At 35.8% G+C, this 26,347-nt stretch overlaps 1 protein-coding gene across 2 annotated transcripts in view; it reads right to left on the bottom strand.

Moving 5' to 3' along the window:
* The window catches only part of LOC106669455 (scavenger receptor class B member 1-like), a 34,009-nt gene extending 7,908 nt beyond the window's left edge, over positions 1–26,101 (bottom strand). The window contains exon 1 of one of the 2 annotated variants that reach the window (XM_014398951.2): positions 25,813–26,101. In XM_014398951.2, coding sequence (XP_014254437.1) covers positions 25,813–25,981 — 169 coding nt within the window. In that variant the 5' untranslated portion in view covers positions 25,982–26,101. Of the gene's footprint in view, positions 1–7,493; positions 7,593–25,812 lie in introns of those variants that run through there. The other variant, XM_014398960.2, reaches the window with a different exon arrangement.
* Between the last annotated feature and the right edge of the window lie 246 nt (positions 26,102–26,347).

Below are 26,347 nucleotides of genomic sequence, written 5' to 3'. Positions count from 1 at the left end.
AGAATTTCGTACTCTTGTCATCATCAGGTGGTCCACAGTATTATCGTTTGGTATGGACTCGGAAATAAATTAATTGGGCATTTAATTAGTGCTCATTCCTTAATTCGTTGAAGGAGGTTTTACTAACTCTACTCGATGATGTTTCTCTGCAACAAGACAAAGAATGATTCTCCAGGTTGGTGGATGCCCCGCACACCATTCTTTGCAGGTGAGATGTTTTTTGAATCGTCACTTCCGGGATAGGTGGACAGGACCTCATGGCCCGATCTGTTTGACTTCCTCGGTCACCAGATTTAACTCCACTTGACTATTTTCTGTGGGGCCATTTAAAAAACAGTGTCTACGCCGATCATAACACAGTAACATCAGATGAAGAACTGCGGTATAGGATAGAAAATGCATGTCAATCCATTTCCCCTGACTTTTTCGCTCTGACCACCAGTGAAGAGTGGTTAAAAAGATCAAATCTGCACACAAGGCAGGCAGTTTGGCCATGAAATCTAATCAATAAATAGCAAACCAAATGATTGTTTTTTCCAAACTCTTTGCCATAACTTTGTCATTTTTTGACCAATCTAAAATCCGATTGCATCAATCTTTTCAGCATAAAAAATCCTTTAAAATGACGTGTCAGGATGTATAGGGTCGTATTTGAAATTTTGAAGGTGAATAGGCCTGAGGTACGTTGTATAATTTTTCTCCATAAAAAAGCAAAAATTTAAAACTAGCCTAAAAATATTAAATACGTATTTTTTGTTTTTCGATAGCGTCATTGGTTCAATAGAAATTCACCCGGGTCATCTTAAAAAGACACCATGTATAATGGTTAAAGTCCTTACTGAGAGTCAATAATCACAAAAAAAAAAAAAAATAGACTTTTATAAGGATCTCACAACTACAGATATTTCAGCTTGTCTTCAAGGGATTATCATATAAATATCTCGTTGGTAATACAAAATAAACAAAATTTGCTGTTCATTATGAAAATTGGTTGGTCGTGCCGTTACCAAAACTCGTTGATTTAACAGTGCTAGTCATCATCTGAGGTTAAAGGCCTTCTCGATCCGCCCTTAACAGTAGACAGTTGTGGTTAATCTGGACGAGATGATTTGCACGTTATATTTTTTGCAAATCATCATTGTTGAAGTGTATTCATCCATTTTTTTTTTTTTTTTGGTTTTTGGAAAGATACAGACGATAATTCGAAAACTGTAGGAAACATTTTTGTTTTACCCTTGGAGCTGGTCATTAGCAATTATTTACATATTTTGATATTTCGTGAGAAGTGGGCGTGAAAGGTGAACGCCGGTATAGAGTGACAAATGCGGATCGACACTGGCTTCACGAGGATTTCAGGAAATATTTCAAGGATTTTAAGGTCACTCAAGGAAACTTAGAACAAGGTTGGACGGACTAATGGCCACTTCCCATTTGGATACCCCTGAACCAGATATATATATTTTTTTGCAATTTGTTCAATGACCGAGAATTAAATTGATACTAGAATTATAACATCGTAAATATGTCAAATGTACAATTGAAAATATTCGGAATCTTCCATTAACCCTGCATGTTAAAGGGATTGACCAATTACCGACTGTCTATACCTATGCAAATCGGTGAAATTTTATAATAAATATTTGATTTGATGTTTGTAAATAAACCATTTTTGTCAATAAATTTTGAAATGATTGGGCCCCCTGGCTTGACATCGACGAGGAGCGTGCGTTTTGGGAATTTTACTTTTTGTTTAATTTCTGGTTTTTCCACCGTCCGGATGACGTTTCTGGTAGAACAAGTGTAATCTTAATTGCACAACCCGACTGATCGAAAAGTAAACATATAAATTTTGCAATTTTGATAATTCTTGTTCCTAGGTTATCTAAGGGGGGCAGAGGTGTGAGGTTTAAAATTATGATTTGAGGGGGGGGGTAACCCGGTGTCTTATGGTTTAAAAATGCTCCAAACATAAATCTAGATAACGTTAGAAATCAAAATTTGGATTTTATGTTTAGCACCTAAGTTAGTATTGGAGCTTGCAAGACCCGTATTAATAAGCTCATAAATTATTAAAGTTTTAGAAAAAAACAAACAAAAAACATACAGATTGTAAAACCGAAATCAGATCTGATTATATGTGTTTTTCCACTACAGTTCAACTATCCAATCCAAATTGTATTTATATAAAAAGAAAAAAGTCCACAAATGCTTTGTACGTTGATTCGCCAATCTCCGAATCTCTAGAATTAAAAAATATATTAATTAATGTTTTAATTAGTCGTTGTCATGTAAAATTTTCAAAACAAATTATTTTACAATCTGTGAAAATCGTACAAAATTTTATTGCTTGTGTATTCTTATCATTCGTCGCCATGGTCTTTCGGCCTTCTTTGCGATCACGACAGATATTTTCAGACTTTTCTATAAAAAAGGGTGTAAATCAATTATATCAGTTAATGGCAATAAGTCAAAACTGAGGCCGGGTGTTGGTCGGTTTTCGGCTGGTTTGAGGGCTGCCTCCTTGGACTCGATCAAAGAATCTCCAGGGAGAATGGAGGAGGACCTGGAATCACCACCTCGATAAAGCCCTAAGCTCATTTTAATGTTTATTTATTCAAAACATAATTCGTAAAACAAGAGAAAATATATGAATATGCACATAATATTTACTCTTAAAAAAAGAAAAAAATTGAATATATGATTATTACTTTTTTCAATCAAATTAACCGTTTTTTGGGATCAAATTAACGTCTGGTTAGCATTAGTCGATATTCCTCGGGCTAATTAGGGATAAGCCCTTTTATTTACGCTAATAAATTACATTCATACATTTTTTTACAATTCCCCAGAGTACTCTATATTCCTTAGTGTAATTGGAGATAAACTATGCCATTCACGCTAATAAATTACATTGATACATTCAGTCACGATCATCGAGTGTACTCGATAACCCTCGGGGTATTTGGAGGGATAAGCCCTTCCATTTACGCTAATAAATTCATACATTGTATAATTCTCCAAAGTACTAGGTATTCCCTGGGGTAATTGGGGATAAACCCTTCTATTCACGCTAATAAATTACATTCACACTACCCCAGAGTGTTGATAGTCCTTGGGCTATTTTGGGGTAAGTCCTTTCATTCACGCTAATAAATTACATTCACACTACCCTAGAGTATTTGATAACCTCGGGGTATTTAGGGATAAGCAAATTACTTATTTAGAAATCGTGAGATGCGGTCTGGTGTGATTAGGTTTCAGAAAAAATTTTCTTTATCGTGCCAACGTTTCGATCTTTATTGAGATCATCTTCAGGGCTCAAAGTGTTTGTCTTCTGTGTAATTGTGCCATTTTTGCGTGTCGTGTCGAGAGTGCCCAAGTCGTGACACGACACGCAAGAATGGCACAATTACACAGAAGACAAACACTTTGAGCCCTGAAGATGATCTCAATAAAGATCGAAACGTTGGCACGATAAAGAAAATGTTTTTCTGAAACCTACATCACACCAGACCGCATCTCACGATTTCTAAATAAATATCGATTAACGGTCACTAATCACCACACATTTCTAATAAATTACATTCATAAATTCATTCACAATTTTCCAGAGTATTCGATATTCCTCGGGCTAATTGGGTATAAGCCCTTCCATTTACGCTAATAAATTACATTCATACGTTGAACAATTCCCCAGAGTACTAGATATTCCCTGGAATAATTGGGGATAAACCCTGCCATTCACGCTAACAAATTACATTCACACTACCCCAGAGTATTGATTATCCTTGGGGTATTTTGGGGTAAGTCCTTTCATTCACGCTAATAAATTACATTCACACTACCCCAGAGTATTTGATAGTCGTTGGGTATTTAGGGATAATTACTTCTATTCACGCTAATAAATTACATTCACACGTTCATTCCCACTACCCCAGCGTACTTGATATTCCTTGGGGTATTTGGGGATAATCCATGCAATTCACGCTAATAAATTACATTCACTCTTCCCCAGAGTATACGATATCCCTCGGGCTAATTGGGGATAAGCCCTCCATTCCAATTAATTTAAATTAAAATTTAAAATATGTAAAATTTAATTATTTTTCTTTTAAGTGAGCAATGAGTCGCGTGGTATTTCAAGATAAATGAGTTAAATTTGGCCCAAGACCTTTATCAGACCTAGGAAGTTTTTACAGAAAAAAAGTTTTAAATATGTTGTTTAACAAGTCCAAGTAAAATGAAACAAAACGCCAATTATAAAACCTGATAATCACATTTTAATTTTATTTATTTTTTCTCACCAATGGAAAAAACAAAATGTTGAAAATGTCCGATTTGCATAATTACTACCTACTGGTTATTATCGTCCAGCCGGGGGGAAAAAGTAATGAGCCGATATTACGAATATTTAACCAATTTTCGAGTCATCCTACGAATGGCCTAGGACTCGAAAAAGTAGTCGCTCTATCGAAGTTTAGCAAACGTAAGGAACGACCTCCGGGCGCCGGCCTCAAACCTCTTGATTAAGCCATTCGGTTGCCTGACTTTAAAACTACACCGGCCTTCATTTATTTAGAAACCGATTCGGCTAATCTAAAGTCACTCGGAATAATTTAAGGACTTCGAGTTGGCGTACAGAGCTTACAACAGCGCGAAATAACTTCAAATGAGAGAACAAGCCGATCAGTATTCAAAGAACTATGTCTCAATTTGTAGCATTTACTTAATGTACCTTTATAACGAAATTCTTAAAAAAAAATTATTTATAATACAGTATCTTCTTGATATTTATTTTCATTAAGTTGTTTGTTTATAATCCTTTTTTGTTTGCGATGTCCTTCTTTTTTTCCTTTTTATGGATAGTTTTATTCTTCATATTTATAGATTTGTTTTGAAGGTGGTTAAAGAAATTTTCCACCTATGGCGTTTCAGCATCCTGTGCTATTTTCAAATAGTTTAATTACAATTTATTGAACTACTTGAAAATAGCACTATAAATAAGAAGAACACAACTTGTTTGTTTGTACTTAAGGATTAATTTTGCAAAGCAGGGTTGGACGGTTGCAGTACCTCATATCCGAATGATTGGGATCGCACCATTTTCTGAATAATGCCGAAGCAAACAGTAAAAGGTGGTACACGAGATAAATACACAGGTTGAAAAATAAGCTGGAAGTTTTGAAAATACAGGGCAAGGGTAGTAGTGTGGATAAGTCGTTTCAGTTCATTTTGGTCTGCTTAAACTCGAAGTTTTAGCTTCACGCCATCTTCAGTTAATATAGGTTAGAATTAAAGACGTGAAGCCAAGGGCAAAATACAACACATCATAAAGTAGCCGGTAGCGGAGTGATTAAGCGTGATAAGACTCTCGTCTCTACCCCGCAGTCGTGGGTTCGATTCCAACCGTCCACCCTGGAATTTTCTTTCACGCTCCCTTTTCCTCTCAAAATATGAATACTGAAACTACATTAACATGGAATCTGGCCAATATATAAAAACATAAGACATACAAAAATAAAACAAACACATACATAAGTAAGGTATCTTCTAAATTAAAATTATCATGACACTCTTATTATAAACGTAATGACCAAAAATAACGCGCGAATCAACTAAATAAAAATAAACACGAAGTCTTATATGATTAAAAATGGATAATATACAAAAATCGTTCGAAATAAAATCAGTTTATTTCATTACATCATAAATGAAATTAAACACATCAAATGGCTCGTTTTTGGTTCATTTTTGCAGAAAACTAAACAATTAAATTAATTAATTATTAATAAATAAGAAAACCGCCTTATTTCTTTACAATTTGAAAGTATTTCCTTATTAGTTGATAAAAAGTAATTATTCAGAAATCGTGAGATGCGGTCTGGTGTGATTTAGGTTTCAGAAAAACATTTTCTTTATCGTGAGATGCGGTCTGGTGTGATTTAGGTTTCAGAAAAACATTTTCTTTATCGTGCCAACGTTTCGATCATTATTGAGATCATCTTCAGGGCTCAAAGTGTTTGTCTTCTGTGTAATTGTGCCATTCTTGCGTGACGTGTTGAGAGTGCCATTTTGTACACTTTGAGCCCTNATAAGCAAAAAGACTGCAGTGTTTGGAGAACAAGAAACTCCGACTTCCTAGTATTTTCATCGACATCAATCCAAAAAGGTTCATCACCAGGCAGACCACACAATGTTTGGATGCAAATGCATCGAAAAAACGGCAGTTTGGCAGTTGGCATGGTCATCATCATCATCTCACCCTATATATATCTATAGCGTCCCGACAAACCAACCAAGATAGCAAAATCGTCTGGCAGACCAAAACAGTAAGAATCGAAAACGACCAAGCTACAGGATCATTTCGGCGACCTCACCATTACCTAGTGTACCAAGATGACCCGGGTGAAAGAATTGCAGCAATGACAGTCGACGGCCTACTACTTTTTGAAAGAAAGATCGACTCAGTTGAACTGAACTAACCTTCTAGGTTAAAGAATCAATAAGCAAAAAGACTGCAGTGTTTGGAGAACAAGTATCCCCGACTTCCTGGTATTTTCATCATCATCAGAAATGACCCAACTGATCCATCACCAGGCAGACCTGGAAATGCAACGAAAAATTGGCAGTTTGGAATGGGCCAGGAAGAAAGTTCATCGCCGACCGAAACTGATTAGCAAGACTATTGTAGTAATATAGTTATTTATTGTTTTTAAAATTTTGGCTATTATTTAAATCTTTTGTTGTGAAAGGAATATACCTAAAAAAACTACTCTCGTCCTTAAAACCTTAAAGCTTAATAAAGTTTTATTGACAAGGAAAGATAGTAAACAAGGATCTTACGAAAAAATGAATATAACGATCAAACTCATGATTATTAAGTATTTGATAATAATACGCTTTACGAAATAAATCCTTGACTTTTTTTGACCTGAGGTTTTTATATCCGCTGTTGGCACAAAACCCTGATTATGATTCTCCATAGGCATTGTGAACAAAAGGGTGTGTGAATTATCCGATCCTTCCCGGCCTTTTCTACAAAAAGATGCCCTCACGATGTGAAAGTAAAGGGGCGTGCGAAGCTTAGCGATGCTAATGACAAGTGGATAAGGTCAATGTTCAAAAGGTGAGTAAGTCGAGCTTAAAACATCATAAAGCCAGATGTACGATTATTATTTTTTCCGGAAAAGTTTGACATTTGATTACGATTTATTTATTATTCTGTTTTTGATGAGATGCAGAATTGAATTGGAATTATTTTTCGGATAAGGCTTAATTTTAGCTCTGACTTTTAAGGAAAGTCCCCGAAAGGTCCTTGTAAAACTAGATAACCAGGAATCAAAGAGGATGTCGCAAATTCCTTTGTCGTAAAAAAAGAACATTTCATCAAATCGAAAATTGAAAAGATCGCGGTTGTAATCAGTCTTGAGTAAAAATTTTATAAATTTATTTGGGAACAACGGAACCTGGGGAAAGCAATAACGTTCACTTACTTTGTTCAAAATCATCCATTTCAAATTGAAGGATCATGGAAAGTGAAAACAGCCTTGTTCATGAACGGGCAGGCTCGCAGGCGATGAAGGTTAAGATCATCTAATGTAAATATTAACACCGTTATCAACCATTCTAAAGGATATCCAAATAACAACATGCTTATTATTGCAAACGTTTAAAACGAGGGTAATTTTCATTTATTTATTGCTCCTTTACTTCCAAAAAAATAGTCAATAAAATCAAGTTTTGCTGTCATTAAAAATAAATAAATAAAAATACTATTGCTTAGCTTTTATTTCTGCGATCCTCTGGACATTATTTTTCAATAACTCAATCAATAAGAATGTTTAACATTATGTAGTCATGTGTAGACTGCTGTAGCACAGACAACTTCCATCATGCATCTATTGCTTGAGATTGCTCTATTTAAAAAAATCGTTGAAAATTTTTCTCTACACGGTAATATTTCTGTTTGTTTAATCAGACAGATTTAACATCTTTTGACACATTTTTACCACGGTAATTGGAATGAATGACGTTTTTCATTTACATTAAAAAAAAACAAAAAAAAACTATTGCTTAGTTTTTTCAGTTAGTTTTTATTTCTGCTATCTTCTGGATGTTATTTTTCAATAACTCAATCAATAAGAATGTTTAACATTATGTAGTCAATGTTTAGATTGCTGTAGCACAGACAACTTTCATCATGCATCTATTTGATCTATAGTTGCTTAAGATTACTCTATTTAAAAAATCGTTGAAAATTTTCTCTATACAGTAATATATATATTTGTTTAATCTGTTTTTTTAATGTATTTATGTATGAATTTTATTCCATATAATTTTTGATCAAAGTGTTTGTTTACATAGTTGTATTCAGTTGACTTCAGGGGGCCAAAATATACGTTAAACCTAAAATTGTTTAAGGGAAAATATATTTAAAAAAACAATCCTAGGCCTTGCACAAAGCAATAAAGGCATTGAACACATGGAGAACCTCCTCCATTGGAGGTACATGAGTTCAATAAATAAAAAAGACAATAAGAATATTCAACCTCATACTATACATAACAAATCGACTAACGGACAGATTTAACATCTACTATCACATCTGTAATACGGTAATAAGGGGTCGTCGGTGGCCGCAACGGTTTAGGCGTTGACACGGCGCTCATTACTGTAAGGTAAAGGTCGCGGGTTCGAATCCAGCGGCCCTGCATTCGAACCCGACATACTTACAAATGGGATTTTTTTCAAAAACACTGGCACCCCGAGGGTTGATATAACCTCTGCTATTGTGAGACTCGTAAGAAAAAAAAAACAAAAAAAAAACAAAAAAACAATTGCAATCATAATTAAAAATATTTATAGAAAAAAAGAAAATTACACAAAATACAATATAAAATCGTACTCCTTTTTTTCTTAACAGCTTAGATTCTTCATACGTCTGCCAGTCTTCAAAAACTTAACTATTAAAAAAACTAACAATTAAGGAAAGAAAAAAGAAAACTAAACGGAAACATAAAAATAAACAGAGTGGATTATAGAAAAGTAACAAAAAAACCTCAATGAAAGAAAAATAGCAGATTAATAATTAAATTGTTTTACCATCATGTTTCTATATAGTAAAGATGCTTTTGTAAACAGAACCAAATCCTTCCAATTATTACCATGAATTAAAGAAATAACAACATAAACTGCAAGTTAATCTTTGTAAGGAAATATAATCTTTGTTGCTTATGGGGCACTCGGCTGGAAAGTGTTTTCCATTTTATTTAAATTGCATAAAGAACATTTATAGACTTGTCAGCTCGGGTTGATAATTGAGCGCCTCTTGAACTTTGAAAATAAGCTATTTATATTCCTTACAATTTTTATTCATAGTTAACTTTATAATTTAAACGTATCTACAGTTCGTGAAAGTTTGCACTTCTTGCAAGCCCTTCAAATACATTTTTTTTTAATCTGAACAACTTTACCCCTTAGCAGGTAATTTGACTCGACCAATTTAAACTGGGGAGTGCATCTTGAAGTAGGTGGTATTTTCCCACCAGCTACAGTCAGTTTTTTAACCAAAACGTGTTACAATTGTTTCCATAACTACTATAGGGGTAGGGGATAGGGAAAAAAGAGGAGGCCACAAGGCCTTCTGCTACTTGACCTCAATAGATTTATTTTGCTCCCCTGTTTTTTTATCTCACTGGCCAGCTTCAGGATGTTCATGAGCCTCCATAGCGTTGCCAGCGGCTCTTTAGTGTAGGATCTTGCTTGCGGTTTTTCCTGTCCTAGTTACAAGGTGGTGAACCTACATAGACCTTCACAAAAACATAAAATGTGTTCTGCGGTCTCCTCCTCTTCCTGGCAGTATCTGCACAGTGTTTCTTCTGTTTTACTACTATCCGGTGCATGTGCTTTCTTAAGTGGCAATGTCCTCTCAGGACATCCCATAGGGTTACCGTCCCTATGGGCCTAGGCAACCATCAACCCCGGTCCCTAAGGGTAACCAATGATGGAGGCAAAGTCCCCTTACCTTCCCTACCCTTCCTTACCCTTGCCATTTTCCTTTCCTTCCCCCCCTCTGCTTTGGCAGGGGGTTCCTGGGTTACTGAACCCGCACCCCTCAGGCAACGGGTGCATCAGTAGGGAGTTCGCAAGATCTCCCGGGTGGGCCATCAGTCCCACCTTAAAAATAAAACTGAACCACGGGAGTAGAGCAACCAAGCGGCTCTGCTAAATGAGGTTGGATTCGTGGTGGTCGTGGTTTGCAAATAACTTGTACCTTAGCTGGAGGGTACCGGCCAACCGGAGCCGGAGATAGAGTGCCTTCTCTATCTCTCCGGGGGTGGTGAAAGGCATAGCCGAGAGGCTATGCTGGAAACCACAAAACTGCCTTTTTCAAGGCACATGTATGGATGTGCCCTTTTCGGGGCACTTCTGAACTTGGCTAGTATTGCACTACCTCGCTAGCCAAGGGATGTGACAAGTCCATGCATGTAAAATCTTCCTGGTGGTCCTTCGGGGGCACCAGGCGTCTGAGAAGTCCCCTTGGGGATATGTCCGGACGTAAAAGATCCTCACGGGTCTCAACGCTCATGAGTAAAGATGGGAACATCTGTCCTGTCAGGAGTCCAACCAGAATCCAGGTTCGGTTGTGATTGCCTTCCAGTAATTATTTTTTAAGTTTTGCATACGATCTTTCTATGAATCTCTTTGCGTGTCCCATGCCTGTAGTATTTTTCCACCAGGTTTTGGACTCATCAAGAATCTATTTTAAGACGTGTCCTCTTTTGTGGCAGGATGCTAAGCCACAGTAGGGTTCAGGACCAAGAGAGTCCATGTTGGCACCATCTTTGACCAATATGTCAAAATTTTCGTTGCCTCTATGACCTGAGTGCCCAGGGATCCATGCCAAGGTCAGGTCATTAGTTTGACTGCCTTCCGTCAGTCCCTCTATGCAGTTCCAAATGCTCTTTCCTTCACTTCGCATGAGGCTAGGACTTTTAGTGCTAGGACCTTTATTTCGGTCTTTGGATTCATCCCTAAGACTACAGCTCCCATACCCTTGTCGGTTTTGAAGCCGTCAGTATACCAGTAGGAGTTTGCCTTTAGCTGTGTTCCTTTGGCCCATTCGTCTGCCGTACCCGTTCTGGTATCAATGCATTGTTCTTTTTAATAAAATTGTATTTTGGAGTACTTGAATCAATTGGCAGGCCTAACATGGCATCTGCCTGTATCTCTTCCCTCAGTTTCCATTGTTCATTTACACGACATATCCTTGCAGATGGTTGTCCATTTATGAGACTGTGGGCTGCTGCTCTGGCTCCTCTTTGGTTAAAATACGAATTGTTGGGAGGTTTAACAACACTTCCAGGCCCGCAGATGGCGGTGTGATAGCTACTATACGTTAACTTTTCCTGGCTGTCATTAAATCATATATTTAAAATCTACTAGAGAAATATATCGTGGAAATCTTGACTAATCGTAAAAGCTTAATTATTTCCGATGTCGACTTTGCACGAAGAATTGGCAAAAACGTTGAAAATAAAACTAGCCCGTACTTTTAGGGTTAACCGCATATCGTACTAAGCTGTTAATCTTCGAAACGCCAAGTACGTAAAAACACAGAAATATCGATTCGGAATGTTTTCCCAGCTAGGTCTAACAAATTAGAAAACAGCTCAAAGTGAAAGATGCGCGTCGTGCAAGGAAATTCGCGCGTTACGATAAACTTCAAATAAGAGTACCCACATCCATCCCTGCAGCCTTCAAAAGACAATATTCGATCTCGCCAAGCAAGGACCTACAGAAAAAAAGGAACATGGTAAAGAAGCCGAAAATAATGGATTCAGAATCAGTGAAAGATATGAAGATGGGAACAACATCGTCCAGAGGAAACGTCGAAGCTTTCCCATAGCAAACACCCAGATAACTTAAGAAAATTGGTATGTTGAAAATAGTGGCGTATAACGTATAAGGACTGCAGAAGTGAAACATTCATTGACACATGTTGCAAAACCCCTTCATTGTTTTAAGAATTTAATACTAGATACGTTACTGCAACAAGAATACACAAGGCAGGTCCAGCTGGAGGAAGTCTATATGATATCAAAAATAACGTGGTAAAAACTATTATAGTTAACCTTTGCTACATTAGATGATTATGTGTGTTTCTTAGTGACCTGTTGTTTCATAATTTGTCCAAGTCGTGACAGTTTTCTTGACCGCTCCTCACGACTTAAAGAAATTAGGTGATTATGTTGCTGTAAAAATACATTCTTCGAACAATGTTGCAAACATACTACCTATTTACTTATACGAAGCTGGGACTTACAATATAATAAACTGAGAAATGTTCTAATTGATGTTGTATTTAAATTGCAGTGGGACTGGAAGGAACTGTTAAACTTTAGTAGAGAGCCGTGTAAATATTAAGCTAATTTCATTGATTGAATAATTTTTAGTTAAAGGTGTTGTTTCGTTTTTATTTTAGTTTTAGTTTTCGTTGTATAATATATGATATACATATATAGTGAATACATGCGATGCAGTTAACATTGGTATAATTTTTATTTAATTAAGTTATTAGTAAATTAATATTAAATAAATTCATGTATAATAATTGAAAGAAAATAGATGTATACTTTAATTTTAATGTGTGGTGTTTAGTGACCGTTAGTTAATGATTGGAGATCGTGAGATGCGGTCTGGTGTTAGGTTTTGGAAAAACATTTTCTTTATCGTGCCGACGTTTCGATCTTTATTGAGATCATCTTCAGGGCTTGGGATTTACAAACATTGTTTAAATTTAACAAATACATGTAGGATGTGGAAAAAAGTGAAATTATACAATGTAAAAAAACATTTTTTTAAATTATATTCAATCAATGAAAGTATGAGACACTTACGCAGAAAACAAACACTTTGAGTGAGTAGAAATACTTTGATTGAATATAATTTAAAAAAATGTTTTTTTTTTGCATTATATAAATTTACTTTTTTGCACATCCTACATGTATTTGTTAAATTTAAACAATGTTTGTAAATCCCAAGCACTGAAGATGATCTCAATAAAGTCGAAACGTTGGCACGATCAAGAAAATGTTTTTCAGAAACCTACGTCACACCAGATCGCATTTCACGATTTCCGAATAATTATGGAGGCTCATATCCATCACTCTGAATGGACCTAGAGCCAAATTGGCAAAGCATGTCATTTTCAAATTAAACGTGCCGAAACTTTACAGTACTTATTAGGTTTAGGGATAGGCATGACTTTTGCTATTTTCAAGAAAGATGGAAAATGAGCAAGTGTTAGTGATTGGTATGGTAAGATAAATGAATGCTTTATTCGAGAGATTTTTGACAAGGATGAGTGTTAGGTTATCATCTCCAGGAGCTTTTTTATTTTTCATATTTTTTCACAGTTAATTTTATCTCTTTAGGGGTAGCTAGTGTACAGTCAAATTTAATAATTATACCAACAGTAATTAGGTTTTTAAGTTTAGTAAGTTTCACTTTGAATGAATTATATAATTTTTTATAAGGAGGGAAACTCCTCGGCCAGAATCAGACCTAAAAACAGCAAAACCAGGGAGTTTAAGTTTATGATGATCTGTAAGTATGATTTCAGATAAAGCCACAACGTTAACAATATGGTTTTCTTGAGGTCAAATGTGAAACGAGTAGTTCAAAATGGGCGGCTTAATGAGAACATTGATTGTACCAACGAGCATTGAATACTAACTATTGATTTAACACATATTGACACAAAAGAATTTGACATATTTTCGTCACAGGTTTGAAATCCGTTGATCCCAAACAGACCAAAAAGACCGGGGATCGCCTTAAAAACGTGGTTACCCGGAGAGGGATACCATGTTTAGGAGGTGTTACGACATCATCGAGATACCTCGTCTTCACGTTCAGCCGCTTTCTATTTCGGCCGTTAAACAGGTTCAAACCTTACTCAACTAAAAGGCCCCCAACATGCAAGTAGAACCAAGGTCAGACATGGAGAAAAGAGCCTAACCGTGAATTTGTCGGTTTCCCCATGAAGCAGTTTCCGTTTTAGACTCTGTTCCAATTTTCCAGGGTTGCCCATTCCGGAATCGGCTCGCCTTCACGAGCCGGTTTAAATTTAAACCCGTGGATTATTTCGAACTGACTTCTATCTTATCAGGGATCTGGACCTTAGGGCATTTCCTCGACAAAACCATGATAACCAGTTACAAGTTACATTTATTTACAGTATGTCAGCGATTGTGAAAGCATATTTTGTTATTGAAATCTATCACGCCATGTGGGCATTCCTGGATTGTTATAACACCTCTAATATAATATTTTAGGATTTTGACTACCTTTGAAACAGAAAAACACGCGAAAGGGAGATATATGTATATTATAAGAAATTTAAATTTAAAGAAGAATTTCATGGCTAAAGAAGAAATTTAGTTTTTTTGAGAATCAAATAATGTTTTGTTCAAAATCGAATTTCTATGAAAATCATTGTTTTTTTGGATAGTTTCAAGGTCACTAAATAAATTATTTCATTAGTTTTTGGTTTGTTAAAAATATATAAAGTACAAGATGATCGGTAAGCTTAAAATTTGAAGTCATCTCACCTCAGATCACAGGAGGTATCACACGATTTATCGTAAGATTTCTCCATGTTTTCTGCGGAGTTATGGAGCTGAAATTTGGTCGAGATATACTTTCTAGCTAGGTCAGACACGTTTCGGTATTTCGCCATCTTCAGTGTGTCCGACCAACCCAGGGACCAACCCAAAATGTTCGCTAACGAGCAACTGTCGATCAGTCCAATAAATTATTGCTTAAAAAATAATCGAATGTGGTAGTATTGATATTTATGACATGAAGGGTTCGTCTTCAACCTGTAAGGAAAATTCATTAGAGTTCGTGGCCCGATTGAACGAATAACGTTTTTCAATTAATTAATCTTTATGTAAGATATGTGTTGAGATAAAAAAGTCAGTGTCACGAGCGGGATTCGAACCCACGACCCTCGGCTATTCTACCACTTGAGCTAGCATGACTTCGATCCACTCGCACACCAACTTCCCATTTCAACCCCACCTTTCGAATTTTCCCTCCTTTTTGCCATTTTTCAAATGTGTAATCTATTTGTTTCTCGGCGACAAATGAAATGGCCACGGAGAGCTTTCTTGAAGATATGCTTAATTTTACTTATAAAATTCATTAGAGTTGGTCCGATTGACCGAATAACTTTTTTCAATTAATTAATCTTTATGTAAGGTATTGGTTGAGATAAAATGTTTAGTTCGAATCCCGCTCGTGACACTGACTTTTTTATCTCAACCGATACCTTACATAAAGATTAATTAATTATAAGGAAAATCTTCATTCGTCTTTTGTGGTTTTTCTAAGAGGGTTGATGAACATGCAATTTGGACGTTAACGAGGATATAACACGATGATCGGTAATCGACCACATTACAGATTCATATTATTAACAAATTTAAAAATTTTAATTTGGAAGATTTAAATAAAAAGTGTTACTGTAATGACGTCGGTTACAGATACGGTTACAGAGATTATATTGGGTTGTCCGGAAAATAATGCAGGATTTTGGTATTAAACAAAAAAAAAGAAACTAGTTACTTTAAAGCAATGTTCTTTAATCAAAATAATTTCNCAATAAATTCTCTTTCTAGGGAATAACGCGAAAGAAAATTGAAAGTCATGGGACGATGAGTAAGCAGATGTTCAGACTCGTAATTGTACTATTTCCTGTCAACATTTTTTAGAGACGTTTAGAGATGAAGTTGATCCACCTGGTCAAACGTAAAAACCGAGTGTTATCCACAAAAGACTAATGATCACAGTTTAATAAGTATCATCAATTATACCTCATTATGGTCAGTTGACCTGTGTCATACTGTGATGACCCAATGAATTCTGCGAAAAACTTCAACATAGCATGAACTAAATGGACGTATCCTTCATTTTCACATGCCTCTCCGTAACTTCAGATATTGATATAAAAATATAAATATTCCTTGGTATTTGCCACGATTCCGGGTTCGAACCCCTCCCATACCCCATGGAGTTTTTAGTGAGTATAATTTTGAAAAAGTACATTAATTGATTTTGATTGATCAACGGGTAAGTTAAACGTTAAGCCCTCCTATAGCACAGGATGGTCAAATGACCTCTGTCATACTGTGATGAATTCCTAGAAATACTTCAATGGAGCCGGTACTTAATGGACGTATTCCTTACATGCCTCTCATAAAGATCCGCCACTTCAGATTATTTTTCACTTGTATTCAAGAGACCAACATATAAATGTACCTGCGTGTTTGCCTCGCTAGCGGTTCCGGGATCGAATCCCGAAAGACCATGGAATTTTAAATGAGTGCAATTTGCTAAAAGTGTATTCAGTGATTTTGACCCCTAGTCCGTGACACCCAACGGGTAGTTGAACGTTAAGCCCTCATACATGACAGGAATTACTTACTTAAGGTCAAATGACCTCTGTTATAATATGAATTCCGGAAAATACTTCAACGGAGCCGGCACTAATGGATGTATCCTTCAAGTTTCACATGCCTCTCATAAACCTCGCCTGGCAGACCACTCCAGCGAGGATATATATATATNTATAAATTATACCTATCCTTACTGAGAGTAAACAATCATAATAAAAAAATATTAACAAATTTGTTTTATTATTGCTAACTTTCATAAAAACACATTCAGTGGCCTAGATCGTGCTTACCAAATATGAACAAAAAGTTCAAAAAATTTGATTCGACGTCTGGGCCAATTACATCTTACAAATATGATTGATATGACAGAAAAGAATATGTATATTACAAATAGTAAAATAAAAGTAAGTCGTACAATGGGCTTAACTACTCGTTGGGTGTCACGTACAAGGGGTCAAAATATTTTACAACTTGTTTCATAATTTTCTCCATTAAAATGCAACGGGCTTTGACGGGATTATTTATTTTACATATATTTTCCTCAATTTGATTTTTATTTAAAAAAAATAAAAAAAGTCGTCTGAAGGATAAACTGAATGAACGATTTTGATCTCGCTTGCCTTGACTTTTTGGGGGCAGTGGTAGCCAAAAATTCTTTATTATTTTTTTATTGAACTTTTTCTTGCCCCGTTGACGTCAGAATCAAACTAGTTTCCCAGGTTTTCGTTTAAAATGCATAATCATTTGAGGAAGAGAGAGGGAGAGAAAGATTGAGAGAGAGAGAGAGAGAGAGAGAGAGAGAGAGAGAGAGAGAGAGTATGTGAGAGAGAGACAGAGAGACGTTTTAATCGTTTTAAAAAACGTATGGAATTTGATCTGCAATGGAGCAATTACGCAAAGAGAAAAATCTTGACCCAATTAACTCTTTAAAAAAAACTTAAAATTAAAAAGCGATAAGCAAGTAAACTTTCATTGCATTATACATTAAAATCAATTTTTTATGCAAAATGACTAATACGTTTGCATAGAAAATAGTACTTTACTTTTTTGTACTCGTACTACAAATTACCATAAATTTGATTTTTTTAAATCCAGATATATATGTATATTTTACATCGGCAGTATTCAGAACATATCTAATGAGATTGATGAAGTAAAATAAACCTTATGCAAAAAAAAAATCAATAATACCAAAAACTACTTAAGCTGGCCACTCAGAATATGGCTCACCATCATAGCTTGAATATGCCAAACCTCCAATTGGCCAAATAATCTTAATTTTGACACATAGTAATGAACGTAGCCAGTACGTGAAAAATTATATGCAACTGACAAATACAACAAGGACGAGGATTAAGGGCCATACGTGGATGGAATTCGTGCAATTCTGCTTATAAACTATTTTTCCCCCGTTCATAAGCGTAACAGGATTACTAGCAATACTCTTCTTAATAATGGTCCTTGGACATATGCAAAACAAGAGGCCCCAAACTTGAATCGTATGTACACCTTGGAGGAGCAGACCGCAGTAGACCACGACTTAGATGGTTGGTATGAGAAATTGGAGCCTTTAGGGCTAAGAAGATGGCGATCAGATATAGCGGAAAACTCTGGTAGCTGAGGGTCAGGCCCTTTATAAGATATGAAAGTCAGGGAGTTGTACTAGTAATTGTCCGATCATGTGGGATGCTTGGTTTTTAGAAGTGTCCGTTTTACTATGCTATACCGGGGTTAGGCTATTTCCCAAACTGAAAATATGCGACCATCGTGATACATAAAACTGGTAAGCGGTGTAATCTAACAAACTGCCCCTTATTTTTGAAGTGTCTCTTACAACCAGAACTTTTCACTAGGTTAGCGGTTCCTGCACTATTTCGATTCATGTACACACCTGTGTGCAACAGATCCATAGTATTGAGGATATCATCTTGTACCAGTACCTACGAGGAGGGTACTGTCCCCACTTACTATCACAAAAGCCCTTTGGTTTGTAAAAAACTCCTTGCTGACCTAGACACACGGTAGCTGATTTCATCTGTATTGTTACCAGGCTGAAAACCCAAATCCTCTTCTACGTAACAACCCTGCTCATCCTCCGCAACCACGAACGTCATCTAACAAAAAAAGACTCGTGGAGCAAGACCAGTAGAACCTGTTAGACTGGATATCGGTATGGTCTGGATGAAAAAAACAAATTCAATTGTTATGTGCCAACTTTCGACTTATTTTAAGGTCATCATCAAGGAAAAACAGTCTTAAACATCTCTACAAATTGACATAATTAAGTTTTTAGCTCAGTCCTGTCACTGTCAATAGTGTTACAGTCCTTGGTAACGTTAGGACTGAGTCTAACATCAAAGATATTTGAAAACCTTTTTTAAAAACTTAATTATGTCAATTTGTAGACTTCTTTAAGATTCTTTTGATGATCCCGCGTCCTGATGATGACCTTTAAATAAGTCGAAAGCTTCGCAGGTAAAATTGAAATATTTTTTTACCCTCTTCTTATCTTCAACTTCTTCTTCTTCTCTCTCACTCACTATACTACCTATCTATTTATCTATCTAACCATCTATCTATCTCTATGTCTATCTCTATCAATCTAGCTTGAGTTTTCCTATGACAGAAGTTGAATCCGTTGTTACGGCTCCAACTTTTAGCTTTATGTTCCAAAATTGGAGAGAAAATATTGACCTATACTCATTTTAGATAAAAGACAAACTTTCTTGATCGCTAATGGAGGGATACTCAACTAATCAACTTATCCGTCCAGTTTTCGTTTCTAGAGTAAAAAAAAGTCAATGTACATAAACAAAGCTCGAGGTATTATTTAATATGTATTGGCTATACTTTAAATTAAGTAGGTTTTACGTTAAGTCTGTGGGAATTTGATCACTTTACTCGGTCCGAATACTCTTAAAAAAGTGGTCGCTATATCCAACACTTTAAACAGAACATTTAAGGCAAACATAAATTAGTATCTTTGGAGCTTGTGATACTTTTTAAGATGACTTTATGTTTTTTATTTTAGCTATAATGTTTTATATCATATTTTTCGGGAGGAGGGAACGGCTCAAAAATTCAAGGGGCGACGGTAAGAATCGAACCCACGACCGCGCGGTCCGACTAGCCGAGATTCTGACACGTTAATCACTTCGGTCCCTTACGCTGTATTGTATTTTGCTCTTGGCGTCCTTAATTCTACGCTATATTAACTGAAGATGGCGTGAAGCCAAAAACAGCGGGTTTAGGCAGAACAAAATGAACCAAAACGACTTAATCACACTACAACCCTTGTTTGCATTTTCAAAATTTCCAGCTTATTTTTTCAATCTGTGTGTTTTTCTGCTCCGGCGTACCACCACGCATACCACGTATTTTAAAATGGTTTTATGCTTTCTATTTTAGCCAAGTGAAAGTAATGTAGTATATCGTATTTTTCGTGAGAAGGGAACGGGTCAAAAATTCAAGGGGGGACGGTAAGAATCGAACCCACGACTGCGGGGTCGGACTAGCTAATCACTTCGGTCCCCTACGCATGTTGTGTTGTTTTTTGCGCTTGGCTCCACGTCTTTAATTCAAACCTATATTAATTGAAGATGGCGGGAAGCTAAAACTTCGAGTTTAAGCAGACCAAAATGAACCGAAACGACTAAATCACACTACTACCCTTGTCCTGCATTTTCAAAACTTCCAGTTTATTTTTCAACCTGTGTGTTTATCTGCTCCAATTGTTTGTTTCGGCATTATTCGAGAGATCCGAAAATGGGGCGGTCCCAATCAATTCGGATTTGCGATACTGTACATCCATCTGCATGGTCATGTCCAACCTTGCTTTGCAAAATTAATCCTTAAGTAAAAACCAACAAGTTGTGTTCCTCTTTTTTATATCAAGGAAATACTGTATTATAAATCATCTGATTTTTTTTTAAAGAATTGAGTTATAAACGTACATGAGGGACAAAAATTCCAGAGGCGACGGTGAGAATCGATCCCACGACCGCTGGGTCCGACTAGCCCAGTCTGACGCGCTAACTGCTCCGCCACCGCGGACTCTAAATTGTTACTATTTACGAAACATTTCACACATATTTGTTTCTACATATATTAACTTATTATTTTTGGCATATTTATCTATTTATTATCTGAAACTTGCTGTACTTAGTTAAGTCACCTGTGAATTAGGGCTATTATTATCTATATGCTGTCCTTACTAAACTGTTTTATATTTTACAGTAATTTTAACAGAAAAAAATAAGATTAGTTCAAAAAGTATTTCATATTAACGTACAATACGGCGTTTCAAAATTTTTTTATTGACTTGTCTTTTTCAAATTTAAACCGTCTACGTTTACTTTAGTACATCCGGGAAACTTTGCCCTCTTTAAAAAAAAAGAGAAACAAGAAAATTACGAAATGCATCATAGTTGTACAACTTCCTAAATATATTAGTGGTTTTTGCACTGTTTTGAAGTTGCACGGACTTGGAAGGTCTTGGAAACACATTTTTGTACTCATTACGTCATTATATTTTTTTCGATTTTAATCACTTTGTTGTCCGTTTTTGAATCTTGATAAACTTGCCAAACCTTTAGGTTTTTTTTTTTGCAAATTTTTTGATATGTGATTTACGTGTTGACGCGACAGTTTTGACGTTACACGTCCAGGGGTCCATTTTCTTAATTGCCAGTCCCGTTTAGAGGGACGAGCTAATTATTCCAATCAGGGCACGTTTAATTTCTTCGGACCTGTTTCAAGGCTTTCCACCCGAAGGACGGTATGGTTGAAAGTAGCGGTTTTTTTTTCCTCTCCAGAGCGGCAAAGTAAACATTTTTATCTACCCGATGTAATTGATGTTAGAAAAATGTAAAGGTGTTTTTCTAGATTCAGGTTCTGCGTTTTATAATTTATTCCTGTTGTTAATCACCAACCTTGCTTTATTTTTGTACATCAGGATCGCATGGCAGTATCAAAAATTTCCGTTTTTAAAATAAATAAGTTTTTCTCTGACACCATACAGTATAAAAATAGCCGTAGTGTTTGCATTTATTATTCCTGGGTCTTTTTTTTCGAATTGCAATGCGCGAAGATTGTGAGACGTGATTTCAACTGGGGCATGTTGCGTACGGACGCAGGTCGTCACGTTTCTACCTTTGCTGTCCGACCACGTAGCACCGATGTAGTAACAAGAAATTAATTGACCGTCGGAAGTTGCATATTTGTCCGAGCCACGACGTAAAATATGAAATTTCAAATGTTTATTTAAATAACACTGACGTCTGTAATTTGTTTTGACCCGTGGGAAACTCGGTTTATAATAAAAGGATATAATTAATTCTTGTTTTTCAAAAACATATTGATTGTACGGTCTGGGGCTGTTAATTCCATTCCTAAAATTGGTGAAAATCTCCCGGTTGGATTAATTGTCCAGGCAAAAATTGTTTTCGCCTTGTGTCTATTTTAGACAAATGTAAAAACATAATTAAAGTTAAATGGAAGGACGTCTATCATCAAAATAAAATTTACGGATTATTAATTAACTGGAAACATGCACGTAGGTTTAGAGTTATTTGATTAAAAGCGAAAAAGTAGGCGTACTATATAATTTTCCTATGCCCTACGTCATTCACAAATGACTAAGTAAAACTCGTCCTCACCACTATTGTCCTTATAATGACGTTAGGACTGTGGGAATTTGGAAATAAAACGCCCAAAAGGCCCAATTTTAAAAGACACTAATAGATTAAGCCAACTCATTCCTAATTCGGGCTGACATTCCCAATTCGACTATCAACATTAATTCGTACATAAATTCTCGGAAGAAATTGTAACGAATCATTAGATAACAGCAATAACGTTAACAACTACAAAAACGTCATGTTTCGAACAGACTGAGTAAATATGTGGTCAGAGCATTATGCTGCAAACATCCATAATATTTTCACTTATGCCCCCTTGAAATATAAAAAAAAATTTTAGAAATTTTTTATTAAAGAAAAACATTTGGTACATAAAGATTGTACCAATTAATGCAAGTAAAAAACGTTCATGTACAAAATACGTTTATGTACCAACAGGAATAAATAAATTTTGAAGGTAATAAAATAACTATGCGATTTAAGCGTACCATAAGATAAAAGACAACAAAGAAAACCAAAAATCTACAAGACCCATTAGACAAAAACGGTATATACACCAGGTAACCAGAAGTTCGTATCAGTTTAAAAGGGTTTACTAATTGTCACAATAAAAATTAGTTAAAAAAATATTTTATTCGGGGAAATAGCCTCCATCGGCATCTATGGACCTTCTCCCAAAGAGTTACTAGCTCAGTTAGGCCCTTTTTTATAAAGATTTAAGACCCGGGTATGGTATGGTAATGGTGATGGTTTATTGTACCTTCCTAGTTCCTTAGTTCAGTGCAATAGAGTCGATCCTTCTTCGTAGAAGTGTCAGGTCATTGAATGTCACTGTTACGATTTCATTCCCTAAGAGTTTTTTGTATGTTAGGTTGAATCTCCCTTGAGCTGTTGCTTCGCATTCGAAGCTCATATGGGTGGCTGTTTCTTCCTCCTCATTACATAATCTGCAGATGGGATCTTAGTTGTATATGCCCATATTTTTTCGGATGTCAGTGACAGGCCCTAACACTATCACTCCTCTGAGGTTAGCTCTCTCCAGTTGCAGCAGTGATTTTGCCAGTCTTGGTGAAGGTTGTTTCATAGTTTGCTACGCCTAGCACCGCTAGAGTTTATCCATTTGTTTGTTTGGATCCATTCTGCGATAGAGGATTCCATATTTGTTTTTGTTATCCCAGGTATAGGTTCGAGGCCTTGTGGATCCTCCTCTGGCCAGTCTTTCTGCTTTCTCGTTACCCGGGATCCGGGACTTAGAAAATAAACTCAGCTTATCCGGCTATTGACGATTATCGAATTCTCGATTGTTCATTGCTATGAAAAGGTGCCAGGTCCGGAGTCTACCGAGGGTGTGGTTAGTCTTCTCAACCAAACATCATTATCACCTCCTTTTGTCTGGCTGTGTGAAGTCTTTCGTTGTCCTGGTTAAAAATTAACCTGAGCAGGTTTCTGGGCCATACTCTCTGCAACCTCTGGCAAGTTCTTGATATTCTTGACTCGAATCAAGTTCGAAATTGATCGTCATTCAGGATAGAAAGCCTACCAGACGATGGGTCATCATGCCAGAAGCAAACTTTTTGAACCAATTTTGGGCAGTGCGCTTTTAAACTTGACTATTAATAGCAAACTTTTTCTGATTCTATAACATGGGAATGCGGAGAAAAGAGTAGATCGGGCAAACAAAAAGAAAAATGCAAGACAGAAAGAACGTAAGGTCCTTTACGACGGGGAAACAATCAAATCTTAAAACCTGACGAAGAAATATACTAACAAAGCGTCAGTTGAAAAGTAAAAGTACGATCACAAGCAGATCGACTAGAACAAACCAAAATAAAAAGACTGAATCCATTAGAGGCGCGGACAAAGACAACACCGACACATCTTACGACGAACATATAAAAGGATCCGGCTAAGCAGAAAACCTAATTCACCACTGGTGATGGCGAAAGGTCGACTTCCGACAGGCCGAAACGACAAGGGGTCAGACCAAAATGACCATAAACAATCGAACTCCATCACTCCTCCAGAGACTTTAAGATAAAATCACCCAAAAATGGTTTAAATGACCTAAACAACTAGGCTTAATCATATAAAAAAATGTAAACAATATTATTATTGTATAGTAAGATTAAAATAGGAAAAAGTCCAATGTAGATAGATTTTAAGATTTGTATTCAGGCTAAATCTATAATCCAGGATAGGTGATTAACGAACGATTATCTGGAAATTCTTATATCAAGATCGCGGATCAAAAGCTTTAAAAAATTGATAAATTGCAATTTCTGACTCCAATAAACATAAGCAATATATGACAAAAGTAAAACACATAGGTTTGATCTCATATCTTCGGCTGTTATCCAAAGTGGCAAATTATCCTTCATGTGCGTAGTATATCGAAAGTTATCCTGACAATCAATGATGATTACCAAATATTGGCCAAGGGATAAAAAGGATAGTTTCGAAAGAAAGATATACTATGTGAGAGGCGTGTTGCCTAACAACGAAGATGATTAATCATAGATAGACCCTACGTACTGGTTGATTTGACCATCTAACTTTCAGGTAATTTTAACCCGTTTAACCGAGATACTTCGACAGTTTTGGACCTCGCGGAATAGTTCCACCTTAGACACAGAATTAACTAAAAAAAATTAGTAAGGTCATTGAAAATTATCAGATTTTACAATATTTTGATTATAATTCGCTATCATTTTTTTAAGATCGTTTAGAAATGCGTGTAAAAGAACCGTTGGATTTCAAAAGATAAGAAGGGATATGGGCACGAGTGAATGCATCATTGCCGGTAGTTGCCTAACTTTCATTACTACTGTATAAAATTATTATTTTTTTCACTTTTTAAATGAAATTTAATTTTATTACTATCATAAAATGTATACATTTTATATCTTACGATCTAAATCGATCATTATTATTATAACAATTTAAATAAAAATTATAACAATAAATTTATAATCTAAAACAGTCAATTTGCATAAATTTGCAAAATTGAGCAAAGAAGTATAAAAAATACCAATATTTATCATATACTTATGATAATAAATATGCTCTAAAATAAATCGCTAATAAAGAACAATTAATTATGATCTGGTTGTGAATACATTAAAATTTATCCTTGTTAAGTGTTTACCCATAAATTCGCTCGACAGCAGTTTTGTTTTGTTTTCGTAAGACACCTTTTCTGCGTGCATTGAAATTACTGGAATCGACCACGATAAAAACGACTTTATCGTGTTCAAATGATGTTTTATTTCTTAATTATATAAATTAAAATTTTTTAAACTATTTGTTATTAGTTAAAAATTTAATTTTTCAAAATTTTTGAGAACAAATGTTTAACTTGTCAGTTGATTCAAGAGAGTGGATATTGTTTTGAAAGAGATCAGAAAAACTAAAATAAATAAAAGTAAACAAAAAAGAAATAAAAAACCCAAGCAGATAATTTGTTTACGAATCGTTCGAGAATTCTTGCACCATCGAAAAAGAATGAAAAGGTCTCAGGAGAAATGGTGTTGAGGACCAAGGTTGTGCTCCCGAAAAAGAATTTTTTTTGTAAAAAAAAGTAAAATTATTGAAGGATTCCTATTTCTCTGAACCAAAATCTTAAAAGAGAAAGAACTGAGAAAGAGAAATGAGAAAATTTTAAAATGTGGGTATGCAAGTGAATTTTATAGGAAAATAATTTTTTTACTTACATTTCGTTTTCGCTCTATCTTGACTAAATCTTCCTTTCAGATATTTTTCAAAAACGGCCTGGGTCGGGCTGAGGGACTCTGAATTCGCCTCAGTCGTCGGCTCGTAAACCCGGTCACTCTGACCCACAGCACTGTAACGTCCGCGACCACTGAACAATCCGTTCACCATGTCAATGCCAGTAGATAAACAAATAAAATCCGAATTTTGTTCGGCAAACTTTTCAAAATGGCCACTTTTATAAATCAACCCTCTGTTCAGCCACTTCGCAAGAAGCCAGGGAATGATCCTTGACAACCACCACAGGTCTCCTTTATAGCTTTCTCCCCTCCCGAAGAACTTTCGCACTCGGGTCCACTCAAAAGAAATCCCACTGAACAAGTTGGTAGAATTCTGCTTTACATTTTTTTAGGTTTTTTGTTTTTCTTTAAAACTCGGACCATAACGCGTCCCTAATCGTCCCCCTGGGATATTCCACGCAGTCTACGGAAATGGGTCTTTCTCGACGTAAGCGGATGTGTGAGTAAGTATTCAAAT

Source organism: Cimex lectularius, unplaced genomic scaffold, assembly GCF_000648675.2.
Source record: "Cimex lectularius strain Harlan isolate CLEC.00 unplaced genomic scaffold, Clec_2.1 scaffold46, whole genome shotgun sequence".
Lineage (NCBI taxonomy): Eukaryota > Metazoa > Arthropoda > Insecta > Hemiptera > Cimicidae > Cimex > Cimex lectularius.
Note: the sequence above shows the minus strand (reverse complement) of the source record. Positions and strands in the feature narration are given on the sequence as shown.